This window comes from Eleutherodactylus coqui, chromosome 11 (assembly GCF_035609145.1).
Source record: "Eleutherodactylus coqui strain aEleCoq1 chromosome 11, aEleCoq1.hap1, whole genome shotgun sequence".
Lineage (NCBI taxonomy): Eukaryota > Metazoa > Chordata > Amphibia > Anura > Eleutherodactylidae > Eleutherodactylus > Eleutherodactylus coqui.
In genome coordinates, this window is record NC_089847.1 from 114,282,112 (window position 1) to 114,295,360 (window position 13,249).

Sequence of the window (13,249 nt, forward strand, 5' to 3'; positions counted from 1 at the left end):
TAGGAACGATCATCATACAAAGGGAAAATCTTTTTGTCTATGGTCAACTTCCTGTTTTTTTGTTTTTTACTGGACAGCTAGCTAAAAATCACCAAAAGACAAAATGCTTTTATGGACCAAAAAAAAATTGTAAAATGTACAACGCCTATAGCTTAGATACTAGCATGGTTGCAGTATTTAGTGTATACTAACTAACCAAAAGAATCAAAAGTAGTATTTATTTCCATACTCTCCGTGGTATACTTTCTAACGTCTGATACACTTCAGCTGGTATTTCCCTCTATTCATCCTGCAAATATCTTGTGAGTTCTCTCAGAGAAGATGGATGGCGTATATATTTCCTGATCTGACACTCCAGTTCGTCTCAACGTTGTTCAGTAGGTTCAGATCAGGATTCTATGCCAGCTGGTCCAATCATGAAACATCCATATCCTCAAACCAACGCAAAACAACGTGGATGTGTGACAAGGCGCGTCGTCTTGTTGGAAGTATGGCTGACCATTCCCAGAGTTTTGCTTATTGTTGGACACATTATTGACTAGAATGTCAAGATACACCTCTGTGTTCATGGTTCATGTCACTACAACCAATGGACTGAGGTTCAGCTTGCTATTGCAACAGTATGGTGGATCAGTGGTTATCACTGCACTGCGAAATCTAACCAGTGCCATCTCTATGGATTGTGTTTGTACTACAATGTATCTGTCCTGGCCTAAGAATTAATAATAATAATCTTTATTTGTATAGCGCCAACATATTCCGCAGCGCTTACATAGACAGGGGGGATACAGAAAGACAAAAGTACAAACATTACAGGACCACGGATACATAGTAATCAGTCGATGGAAACAATAGGGGTGAGGGTCCTGCTCCAACAAGCTTACATACTACAAATAATGGGGTGATACAGAAGGTAAAGGGGCTGGAGATGTGCACTGTATGGCGAGGTGGAGAGTGAGGGGTGATATACACATAGACAATGGTCAGACATTTAGCCGTGTGACAGCAGAAACAGTATGACTGCAGGAGCGGTTTATGATGGCTAGCAGGGATTGCAGTCAGTAGGTCAGGGAGCATGTTATCAGGCGGCATACAGAGGGCTTTGTTTAGGGAATTCGGTATGCTTCCCTGAAGAGGTGCGTTTTTAGAGCACGTCTGAAGTTTTTCGAGTCCTGGATTGCTCGGGTAGCCTTTGGTAGTGCGTTCCAGAGGACCGGTGCTGCTCTGGAGAAGTCTTGGAGGCGGGAATGAGAAGTTCGAATTAAAGGGGCGCTCAATCTGGTTTCGTTAGCAGAGCGGAGAGCCCGGGCTGGGTGATGGATTGATATGAGGGAGGCAATATAGGGGGGGCGTTGCACTGTGGAGGGCTTTGTGGATGAGGGTAGTGAGTTTAAATTGAATTCTGTATTTAACGGGCAGCCAGTGCAGTGACCGGCACGGGGCAGAGGCGTCCGAGTAGTGGCTGGACAGGAAGATGAGCCTGGCTGCCGCATTCAGGATGGATTGGAGGGGGTAGAGTCTGGTGTAGGGGAGGCCGATCAGCAACGAGTTGCAGTAATCGAGCCGGGAGTGGATGAGGGCAACAGTAAGCGTTTTTAGTGAGTCTACAGTGAGAAAAGAGCGGATTCTTGCGATGTTCTTGAGGTGCAGCTGACATGTTCGGGGCAGAGATTGGATGTAGGGGGTAAAGGAGAGATCAGAGTCGAATACGACCCCAAGGCAGCGGGTGTGCTGGGAGTTATGGTGCCACACACTGAGATGGAGATGTCAGGATGAGGTCGGTTAGTGGAGGGCAGAAACACCAGTAGGTCAGTTTTAGAGAGGTTTAGTTTTAGGTAGAGAGAGGACATGGTGTTAGAGACAGCGGACAGACAGTCGGTGATCTTATGGAGGAAAGGTGCAGAGATGTCACGGTAAGAGGTGTATAGCTGGGTGTCGTCAGCATACAGGTGGTATTGGAGGCCAAATCTCCTGATGGTTTGTCCAATAGGGGCTGTGTAGATAGAGAAAAGAAGGGGGCCGAGGACCGAGCCTTGGGGGACCCCAACAGCAATTCTACAGGACTTAGAGCTCAAGCATAATGTGAAAGGCTATCCCTTCATAGACTTTCAGTAGGCAGCTATGGGTCCATATCTTCCTATATGTACTGACTGGAAGTGCACTAGAGAAGAAGCTGGACGGTTTAAGTGCTATATATATATTATGTAGAAATAAAGGGAATCTGTCACCTACTTTTAGTCCCATAAACTAAATTTATAGGCTAAAAGTAGGTGACCCACTGAGTCCAGGGATGAAAGTATTATACTGACCTTCCCTGTTGTCCCCCCGGTGTGACCGCTGGAATCCACCGCTGCTGCTCAGTGCTAAGCAGTCTTGCCATTATCAAATTAGAACAGGTGGACTACTTAATACCAATCAATGAATTGATCGGTGGCTTTCAGTCAAAAAGGGAAAGGTACACGTTCCCGGACTCCATGGGTCACCTACTTTCAGCACATAAGCTTAGCTTATAGGGCTAAAAGTAGGTAAGAGTCTCTTTAAAATAGGCTTGTTGCAAGTTTCATGTCACTCCCTGATGTCGACTGATGAATATTTTCTCTTTTCTCCAAGGTTAATCATACAGTTGCAAATAATGAGACATATCAAGAACGACTGACACGTCTGGAAGGCGACAAGGAATCTCTTATTTTACAGGTAATCGGGCATTAGGGAATTCATGGTTACTGTATATAGAGAATGGTCATCTAGGACAGCAATGAAGAAGTACAACTAGTGTTCAGAAGTGGTTAATTTAGTCACCGCTATCAATGAGATGTTTCCCAATGGACAGACCCTTGCCTTAGAAAGGGCTGGTTTAATAGAAAATAGGGCACTTGGCAGAATTTAAAGCTGAGCCTCCACACTTGGAATCTCTAGAAGTAGTATTTGCCAAATTGGCCACATCAGGAAATTGCTTTTTCCCATTGAAATCAATGAAGGGGCAATCCACTTATACTGGTTTTCCTTAGTTTCTTTTCTTTAAAGGGCCATATTGAGCTCTACTATGTAGCCTTAATATATTTGTCCAGGCTAGAGATGAGCGAGTATACTCGCTAAGGCACATTCCTCGAGCGAGTAGTGCCTTAGCCGAGTATCTCCCCGCTCGTCTCTAAAGATTCGGGGGCCGGCGGCGGCCGGGGAGCGATGGGGGAGAGCGGGGAGGAACGGAGGGGAGATCTCTCTCCCTCTCTCCCCCCCGCTCCCTTGCCGCAACTCACCTGTCACCCGCGCCGGCCCCCGAATCTTCAGAGACGAGCGGGGAGATACTCGGCTAAGGCACTACTCGCTCGAGTAATGTGCCTTACTGAGTATACTCACTCATCTCTAGTCCGGGCCATTTCACCACCCTTCTCCCCTCTCACAGCGCTGTGTAACCTCAAGGGTACTATGATCTCAAGTTCTACCTATAGCGCCAGGTGTCTCTCATACTTCTACAATATACATTAAATTGGCTCTGTACGCCAGCAATGCGCTTAGGAACAAGATCATGCAATGAAAATACCCGACATGCAGCCAATGAGATGGGCCCTCTTTCTCAATGGACCCTTACGCAATTGCACCGATGGGGCTGCACAAAAAAATCGTTGCTCAAAGTGTTTGAAGATGTAACTGTAAGGCCTTCCACTCAGTACAGGCCTCTGGTAGGTGCTCGGTTGAACTTACCAAGAGAGGGACCACAGAAGGTCTGGAGTGGGCTATCTTCTCTGCCTGGAGCACTATTGGGAAAAGGACCGGCCTTGGCCCCATGCAATAGGTCGGAATATAACCACTCACACACCACATAGCTGCTAAATTGACTTTTTTTATTGCAGTAAACATCAGGTAATACAACGGTCACACTTTTCCGGTAGCTTATTTTACTCGCTGCAAGGTTGAGTTGGCTAATCATGCGACTCCTTCTATGATATGGCTTCTGTATTCGGCAACTGGCAGCACACAGGGCTATCTTTCCCTTGTTCTCAAAGTTTAGAAGCGTCACTAACACTTCTGTCTCAATGCTTAGCTTCCCTCATTGCCCTATATAAAGGCTCTCAGAGGCTACTTTTATCTAGTGGACCTCTTACTGAGAGATCGTTGACCATTAGACGCCTCTACGAAGCACTTTGAGAGGGGACACATCATTGGAGTGAGAGAAGCAGGATGGTTGTTTCGACGATTTGCCCACCATCTGTTCTGACCAAGCTGTTAGAAGGTGTTGGGGGAAATTGTTACATGACAACATACACACATGATGAACAGGATCTGGACGACCCAGACAGCCCGCCAATAGAGTGGATCATTTGACAAGAACTAACAGATCTAGTTTCGTTGCCCATCATCCAGACACAGGTGGCACCTTCATTACAGACCAATATCTCTGCCCGGACCATTTCCAGGTGCTTAGCAGAAGGATTTATGGTTATCCTGTATGTCACGGTGCTAGAGATGAGCGAGCGTACTCGGTAAGGACAGATACTCGAGTGAGTATCTTCTTTACCGAGTACCTGCCTGCTGGCCCGCAAAGATTCGAGTGCCGGCGTGGGTGAGGGCTGTATTGCAGGAGTGAGCAGGAGGGAGCAGGGGGGGGAGAGAGATCAGTGGCGGCCCAACAGGGTACTAGTGCCTCCATACTTGATCATATCTCATCATATATCCAGGCAAGTGGTGGCCCAACAGGGTACTAGTGCCTCCATGCCTGATCATATCTCATCATATATCCAGGCTAGTAGTGGCCCAACAGGGTACTAGTGCCTCCATGCCTGATGATATCTCATCATATATCCAGGCAAGTGGTGGCCCAACAGGGTACTAGTGCCTCCATGCCTGATCATATCTCATCATATATCCAGGCAAGTGGTGGCCCAACAGGGTACTAGTGCCTCCATGCCTGATCATATCTCATCATATATCCAGGCTAGTGGTGACCCAACAGGGTACTAGTGCCTGCATACCTGATCATATCTCATCATATATCCAGGCTAGTGGTGGTCCAAGAGGGTATTAGTGTCCCAATGCCTGTTCGTATCTCATCATGTATCCAGGGCTAGAGGTGGCCCAACAGGGCACTAGAGCCTCTCTTCAAGGGGTTTTCTACAATAAATTCTCCTTTTGCTCTAATATTGTAACCACTTACTTATATCAATGTTACAATCACACAGAGAAAGTTTCATTCCATTCCAACCATTCCTTGATGCATAATTTTTTTTGTCAATGAGTGTATATGTGCAAAATCAAGTTTTTTTAATTTGACGGGAAAAAATAGGATCAGAGAGATAAAATACCGGGGTACCATCTGGCAGCCCACAGAGATGGTCAGTTGTCAGCAGATTAACAACGTATGTCTATGGCCGGCTTATTGCCGAGTAAAAATAGCCTGAACTAAGGGGGAAGACAATCTCTGCCCATATTTCCTCATGCAACCAGCAGATATTATAGGAATGTCTCTGGGTAGGCTCCAAATAGTTAATCACCAGCTTAGTCATTGAGTTCAGGCCCGCATGAAGCTATAGCTCCGGGCTCAGCTGTCAAGCAGGCCTGACTGAGTTTGGCCATCGATCAACTCATGCAAAGAGAAATAATTTAGATTTCAGGAAATATCAGCAGAATACCTGCCGTGCTTCTTGTGAGTCATTGTGTGACTGTGAATATCTGGATATTGCTCAGCGCTTGCATCGGTGCACACGTTGGGCTGGGTCACAACAATGACTAATTGAAACTATGCAAGATCTTGTAACATGCTTCCTGTCACCTGACATGGACCTAATTCGGTGGGGGCTATGCAAATATGCCCCAAAAAGAGGGTTTTCTGGAAGCATTTGTGGGCATTAATTTGCATATCAGGGCGGGACTTAAAAATGTCCCACAATTGGGGTTAAAACTGCTGGATGGTATGTTTGTGGGGATTAGCCAGGGCTGTTATGCAGATCAGTAGGTAAGAGGGATGAATATGTTAGCCTTGTGTAGTTGGGTAAATGCCATGGTTGTGCGTGATTATCGTACAATTCCTAATGTTTATTATGGAACTTTTTAAAGCGTACCTAAGTTTTCAAAAAGTTTCAAAAGCAGTTTAAAAGTCTATTAATTTAGTTTTACACATAGATTTCCCTGTTTTTCTGCTGTCTGCTCTTTGCAATGAACTTACAGGTGTGGGGGATGTCCTAGGCCATCCATTCTGCCATCCATTCTGCTGTACTGGCCAGGACTTCCTCTCCCAGACTTCCCATTCTGCCTTACATAGCCCAGCTCCAATCAGCTGCAAGGCAGTATTTGAATGCTCACCGCTCCGTTGCATATAGTAACTAGCAGTGACCCCATGTCCCTGTTACTAGAGAAGCCAAAAGTCTAACAGCAGGCAGTGGATTGTGAAGCTGCTGGAGGGGTGACCCCTAGTGGCTTCAAACTTAATATTCAGTGGTAAAACCTATTTTTTTTATGCAGCTATTATTACAAGTCTGAAGCTACACAATGAAGGCCGTTAGATGCATAGAAGATGTGTGGAAAGTTACTGTCAATATAAATTGAATTATATAACAGAAAACTATCGACGCCCCCTTGTGGACATTGTGTGTATAATCTTAGTTCCAGTCCTTTGAGGTTACATAACGGTCCCTGTGCTGGGTGGGGCACGTGAATTTGTTGGGCAAATGGTAGGGCATGTCTTGCCCTGCAGGATGGTGACTGTGTGTGATACAAATTGCAGGGTGGGGCATGCAAGCACATTCGTTGTTGTTGCTGCTGTGGTGGAGTACGCAAGTAAAGAAGAGCGGTCTGTGAAAGGTTGGGCGCAGCTGCAAGCACTGAGCTGGTGAAAGCCCTGAAGCCTCGGGGCGGTGCTAGCTGGAGGAGCAGTGGTCAATAATTTGCAGTATGGCTTAGGGGGTGTCCTACATAAATGGATTTTAATTGCCTTCAGTGTGGACATTTCGCGGCAAAATGCAGGCTTTGGAAGGCATGTAGTTTTGATTTTTCCTTCATCCTCACGAATACGAACTGTGTATTCCACGAGTGGAAGAAAAATCGTAGTATGCCGTATTTTGCCGGCGGACTCTGGGCAGACGGCCTCCATTGAAGTCAATGGAGGTGTTTGACCCGCAGCCCATATGCAATTAAAATTGCGTATGGGCTGCGGGTATCCACGTCATCGCTACGTGATACATAAAATAAAACCCCATACTTTGGCACCCATACGCAATACAGGTTAGTGCCGTTCGCAGGGCCAGCGGCTGGGCTCACAGCTGGAATCAATTGTGGGCCTCCACATGCGGAATCCAACCCTCTTGTGCAAGCCTGGCCTAAGAGCAAGAAAGCCTCACACCACAGAGACTGTGATAGGAGCCGTTAAGTGTCCCCCCAGAACCAGAACAGATGCACTGTGTATTTAAAGAGACTATGACTTGATCCCATGAGGGCTTAAAGGCCACAGTCATGTTCCCAAGTATTGAAACTGAGTGCCACGTAAATAGAGACTGTAACACTAATTCAGCTGCCAAGTAAAGATTGTCATATGCCGTCACTTAATCTCAGAGAGTGCCACAAGCAGAGGGGTAACTTGAAGCTTCTGGGCCCCAATGCAAAACCTGTAACAGGGCCCCCAACTATAATGCTTTATTCCTAGAACTGGGCTCCCTATATGGAGAGGAGAAGCCTTATGGGCCCCCTAAGGCTCCTGGGCCCGGGTGCAACCGCATCCCCTGCACCCTCTATAGTTACGCCCCTGGCCACAAGTGTTCCTCAACAATGGCTAAGAAGCTGAAACAGTGTTACCAAGCTTTAAAGTCACTGGAGTTGTGTTGCAACGTTCTGAAACTGTGTGCCAAGTTCTAAGACTGTACCACTAATTTAGCTGCTAAGTAAAGACTGTTCTATTTAGCGCAACTTGTGTTCTGTCTCTTACTCAACCTGCCATGTGTGTTCTCAATAGGCAGAGAACCTAGCCATAAGTAGCCCATCGCAAACATTGTGCACACCCATCATAGACAAATTATATAAGTTTTATTACACATCTTTTACAACAGAATGACAAAGTACAATTAAAATGTTTAGTTCTGCTTTGTCATCGTGTTGTTGGATGGGACTTATAAAACTTATATAACTTTTCTATGATGGCTGTGTACAAGTTTTTCGACGTATTGCTTGTGGTTGGGTTCATTCTGCAGCGCTTTAATGTATTTTGCTGTACCCTCTGCTCCTAATGTTACAGCGCTGCCCATTGTGTAAGTTTCTCCATAGAGAGAGGGAAATAAGCCGCTGCCAGACACCTCTGGCACCGGCTTATTCCTCATGAGAACAAAGGATCAGGCATGTTGAAATCCAACATGCTTGTTCCTTCTTTCCATTTACTTTTGGGGAGGCTCAGGGCAGGCACATCAATACACATTAGCTGGCCGGCCAGTCCTGACAAAATCAGCAAGACTGGACAATGTTCATCAAATGTGTATGGCCACCTTAAAAAGTTATTGTCATAATTGACTATCCAAAGGATAGGTGATGGAAGTCGGATCGGGGGAGGTCTTTCCACTGAGACCCCCACCGATCACAAGAACAAGCACTTGACTATCTCGAATCAGTCCCATAGAGCTGAATGGAGTGATAACAGGCATGCTTATCTGACGCTCCATTCAACTCCACCGCAGTGAGTGCCTTCCACAGTGTGAAGGACAGGAGAGCACGGGATGCCCATTCTTGTGATCCATGAGATCCCAGTGGAGGGGGGGGGGGGGGACTTTTAACACCAATCACAAGAACAAACACTTGACTATCTTCGTCAGTCCCATAGAGCTGAATGGAGTGACGACATGCATGCTCATCTGACGCTCCATTCAACTGCACCACAATGAGCACCTTCCACACTGTGAAGGACAGGAGGGCATGGGACCACCATTCTTGTGATCAATGGGGTCCCAGTGTTAATCCTGTGGATAGACAAGTCTGGGAATGCCTGTCTAGCAGATGGATATGGATCCACCAAGGCACATACTGGTTTGACTTTGGGCTATTGGAGAAGGTAGCACCTGAGGTACCCCTGTTTTCATCCCTGACCCTTCCAATTGGGATATGGTCTTTGCTGCAGGGTCCCCAAGTCATTACCCATCCAGCTAGGCCCGGTACTATGGCTGCGGAGGCGCGGTAACTGAAGATGTGAACAGGCGCTTATGCAGAGATGTAGCAAAGATCAGGGCTGGCGGCATAGTAAAAATAACAAGGTCCATGCAAAGTGCAGTAAAATTGGTGGGGGATTTAATTAAGGAGAGTGCACTGAGAGGGGGTGGGAGCGTGCAGAGGACTGGGTGCGAGCTGAAGAGTAGGTGCAGCATGCAGCGTATGACAGGCAGTGGCGCCCAACTGTAACTCCAGGATGAGCAGCGGCGGTGCGCTGGGACAATACACCTTTAAAACACCTACTACTTGAGAATAATAATTTTGTGGATAATGATGAACTGCGTTTTCGGACTCTGGTGCCAGTCACTAGAAGGAGCCTATAACATTTAGAAACCCTAAATGTGCCAAAGGTTGCTTCGGAACAGCTGTGCCACCCTAAACAACCTGCGTCTAAGCATGTAGGGATATCTGTCAAAACCGCATTCCTGCTATAATACAATAATAGCACTGTGACCTTGCCAAGTGTAACACGCCGGATGGCTGAATGCACAATAAGCGTGAACCTTTATTTAACGAGAATGAGTTCAACCTGATATAAATTCTCAGGCTTATTAGCAGCCTCTTGGCGCAGTTGTGCAGACTTGTTTGAAGCTTTATAGATTGAATTGACAATTTAATTTGCGTCCGCAATGTTTTTGTGTTTTTCTAAACTCTTGTAGTAACTTGCTAAGTTAGGAAACTTTTCAAGTCTTGCTCAGTAAGTGCTTCTACATGCCCTGCACACATCACATACAGTATATTACCGCCACGGCTGTTTACGGATAGGTAAGGCTTTCCGCCTCACTTGTCAGCAGTAAAACAATTGCTCTGCTCCCAGAAGAAAGATTTTATTGTTTTTCCACATAAAGCAGAGTGTTGAAAGACCCCGAGCTTTTCTCTCACCCAAGATTGCTTCACAAGAAAACAGGGTTGTGAAACTAAACTCAATAGAGGGAAGCTGTGTCTTGTCTTCTCGCATATGAAATACTTGACGTAAGGAGGTAAGAAGAGCAGCTCGTCTTACTACGAACTAAAGGCTTAGAACGGGAAGTGTCTTGCCTTCTGCTTTTGTTTTGTACTCTTTATGAGGATTAAGTCTTAAATAGTCTTCCTTGTGTAACATCCATGTCCTTGTCCTTGTAGGTCAGTGTCCTCACTGATCAGGTGGAGGCCCAAGGAGACAAGATCCGGGATCTGGAATCCTGTGTAGAGGAACATCATTTGAAACTTAATGCTACCGAGGAAATGCTCCAGCAGGTAAGATTACAATCAGTCTATAAGTTTGCCTGGAGTTTTGTCTCCTAAATAGATGGTGTTTGGTAGAAGACAAGCTTGTTGTTGTCATAGCTGAGACCAATGTGCTGTGTACTACAGACTGTGTTCTTATGTACATACAGTTAATGATGATTGTATGTATGGCCATGATACTGTGTCTATTGTTGTTAGTTGTCACCCCTTTTAGTTGTCACTTTGTAGCCCCTAGGTTTCGGAAGTGGGGCCGTCCCTGTCAGGGTGATCGCCCCGCTTTTAGGCAGGGTTTTCCTGTATTAGTATGATAGGGTGAGATTTCCCTTTCTACATTGTTTAGTTTCATTTTTAATAGTTGTGTTCTGTTAGTTTTCTAATAATAGGTTTGTTTGTCCTTTTCGATAACCATTATGTTTGATCCAGACGAGGGCTGGGATGTAACACAAGGGTTGGGTCATGGTCTGTGCAGGTCCTGGACAAAACATTATGTAGGGGGTTATTGTGATTGGAAGAAATGAAATGGACAATACTGTAGGTCAGAAAATACAAGTTCCAGGTACAATTGTACATCTACATTGTATTAACAGAGTAGTACAATCTCAGAGTTAAGAGTACCATGCAAGTAAGAGTCCAAAGTATGGCATCATACATGTGCAACTAATAATTGTCCTCTGTGTGGTGGTGGAAACCTCTAGATGATGCATTTACCCCTTTTGCTCTCCCAATAATCCAACCCTAAGTGCAGTCACAATTTGGAGCTGTAAATAAAAAGCAGCTACAACCCATTCATGGTGGTCAAGACAAACCAAAACATCTGGTGGAAGTATGGTATTTTGATGGCCACCAACTTTGACCAGCACCACCTCTTCGCACACCCCTCTGCCGCTGGTCGCCGATGTCCTTTTCCTTCCCATTTGCTGTGTGGCCATCATTTCTCCTGCAACTGTCTTGACCCATAGGGCACACACAGGTAGCCTGCATCTTAAAGATCAAGCACATGCACTCAGATTTCTTGTCCGCCTTCTCGGTTAGTTAAGGCACTATTCCCACTGGAAACTGCCCGAGCAATAGGTTCCTAGGTTCCACTGAAGATATTTCTTTATCATGCTTGTTTCTTGGTGTGATCCTCTGCCTGAATATCCAACTTTCCCAAACTCTGCCTGTCCTGACCTTAGCTTATTTACTGACTATGTCTTGCTTATACACCACTAGCCCTGACCTCCTATCTGCATATTGTATTGCATACACTCTGTGTCACAACCTCAGCCTGTTATCTTACTCTGCCCTAGACTGATCCCTCAGTACCATGCTTTAGTTCTTTTTTTTTAATCCATCCAGGTCAGCTGTCAATGTACTGCCACTAATCCTGAAGTAACATCCAGGCAGTTCCCTGCAGCGAAAACCAGATCGCACTAAAAAACAGGTTAAAGGATAGAGACCGGGGAGCTCTTGGAGCTGCCCTTAGGAGTAGCACTAAGTCAAATCAGTCGGTGACAGTGAATCCATGCCGACATATTCTATGGATATGTGACAGCATTGTAAGAGAAAGTAGATGGCACAAGTGCGGCTTGTATGGATGTATGGGCATCCTCCTGCTATAACCTGTTTATCGTAATTATATATAGAAATTCAGGCGAGTCTTATCCAAAACCACCTTGTTGGCCCACTATATTGTCATATTAACACCGGATTGTTGATGCATTAACTGTAAGGGCTGGTCAGTGAAGAATATTAACTTGATTCAGTATGGATCCATATGTGCAGAATGACCGTCAAGAACCCTTATGGCCAAGTGGTTTGTTTCCGCCCCACCTGGTACACAGCACCCAGGGCACATGCCCCACCAGCCATCCTTAGCTACACCCCTGCATATACATGCACCATATAGCTTAAAGGAGTTATGCCTATCCACAGGATAGGTGATGAAAGTCTGATTGATGGAGGTCTCACTGCTGTAACCCCCACCGATTCCAAGAACAGGAGTCCCGTGTCCCCCTTTTCTCATGTCTACAGGATTGCTTCTCCCATTTGCAGTGATGTCAGAATGAATGGAGACGTGGCCACACATGCACGGCTGCCACTCCATTCCTTTCAATGAGGCTGACGGAAATAGAAGAGTGCTTGTACTCATCTATCCAACAGCCCCATTGAAAATGAATGAAGCTGCATCTCACATGCACGACCGATGCTCTATTCAATCTCCTCCTTACAGCAGGGGGCAGTGCACTGTGGCCTCTACAAACAACTGATCGACAGGGGTCCAAGGCAGTGGACCCCAATGATCGATATTGATGATCTGTCCTGAGAATAAGTCATCAGTATCTAACTTCTAGAAAACTCCTTTAGCTCTCATATCTCCGTAATACGAAACCGTAGGAACAGCATGCCCAGCCCTACAAGCTTCTCAGGCTCACAGGGTTTCAAACGAAGAGAGCCATCAAACCGATACCAATTGTATCCCTTTTGGTCGCATACTTGTGTTGGACCTGCCAAAAAAGTATATGGCTGCCTCCCCTTTTTGCCTAAAAAATATATCTACCGTGTTTCCCCGAAAATAAGACAGTGTCTTATATTAATTTTTGTTCAAAAAGGTTTAACTTTTTTACATGTATAGCTCCCTGGACACTGTTTAAATTGACTTTTTTAAATTAACTGTTAGCAGGGCTTAATTTTGGAGTAGGGCTTATTTCAAGCATCCTCAAAAAGCCTGAAAAATCATTTTGCATTCTCAAAAATTCTGGAAAATCATGCTATGTCTTACTTTCTGGGTATGTCTTATTTTCAGGGAAACAGGGTATGTACGACATATGGCACAAACCTAGTTAAAGTTTAGGGTGCCCCAACT

The 13,249-nt window shown here is 45.6% G+C and overlaps 1 protein-coding gene across 12 annotated transcripts in view; it reads left to right on the forward strand.

The window, feature by feature from the left end:
* Nucleotides 1–13,249, forward strand: part of PPFIBP2 (PPFIA binding protein 2) — a 157,141-nt gene that overhangs the window by 59,618 nt on the left and 84,274 nt on the right. For 11 of the 12 annotated variants that reach the window (XM_066583274.1, XM_066583270.1, XM_066583275.1 and 8 more), the window contains 2 exons: nt 2,611–2,694; nt 10,300–10,413. In XM_066583274.1, the coding sequence (XP_066439371.1) occupies nt 2,611–2,694; nt 10,300–10,413 (198 nt within the window). Of the gene's footprint in view, nt 1–2,610; nt 2,695–9,932; nt 10,158–10,299; nt 10,414–13,249 lie in introns of those variants that run through there. The other variant, XM_066583280.1, reaches the window with a different exon arrangement.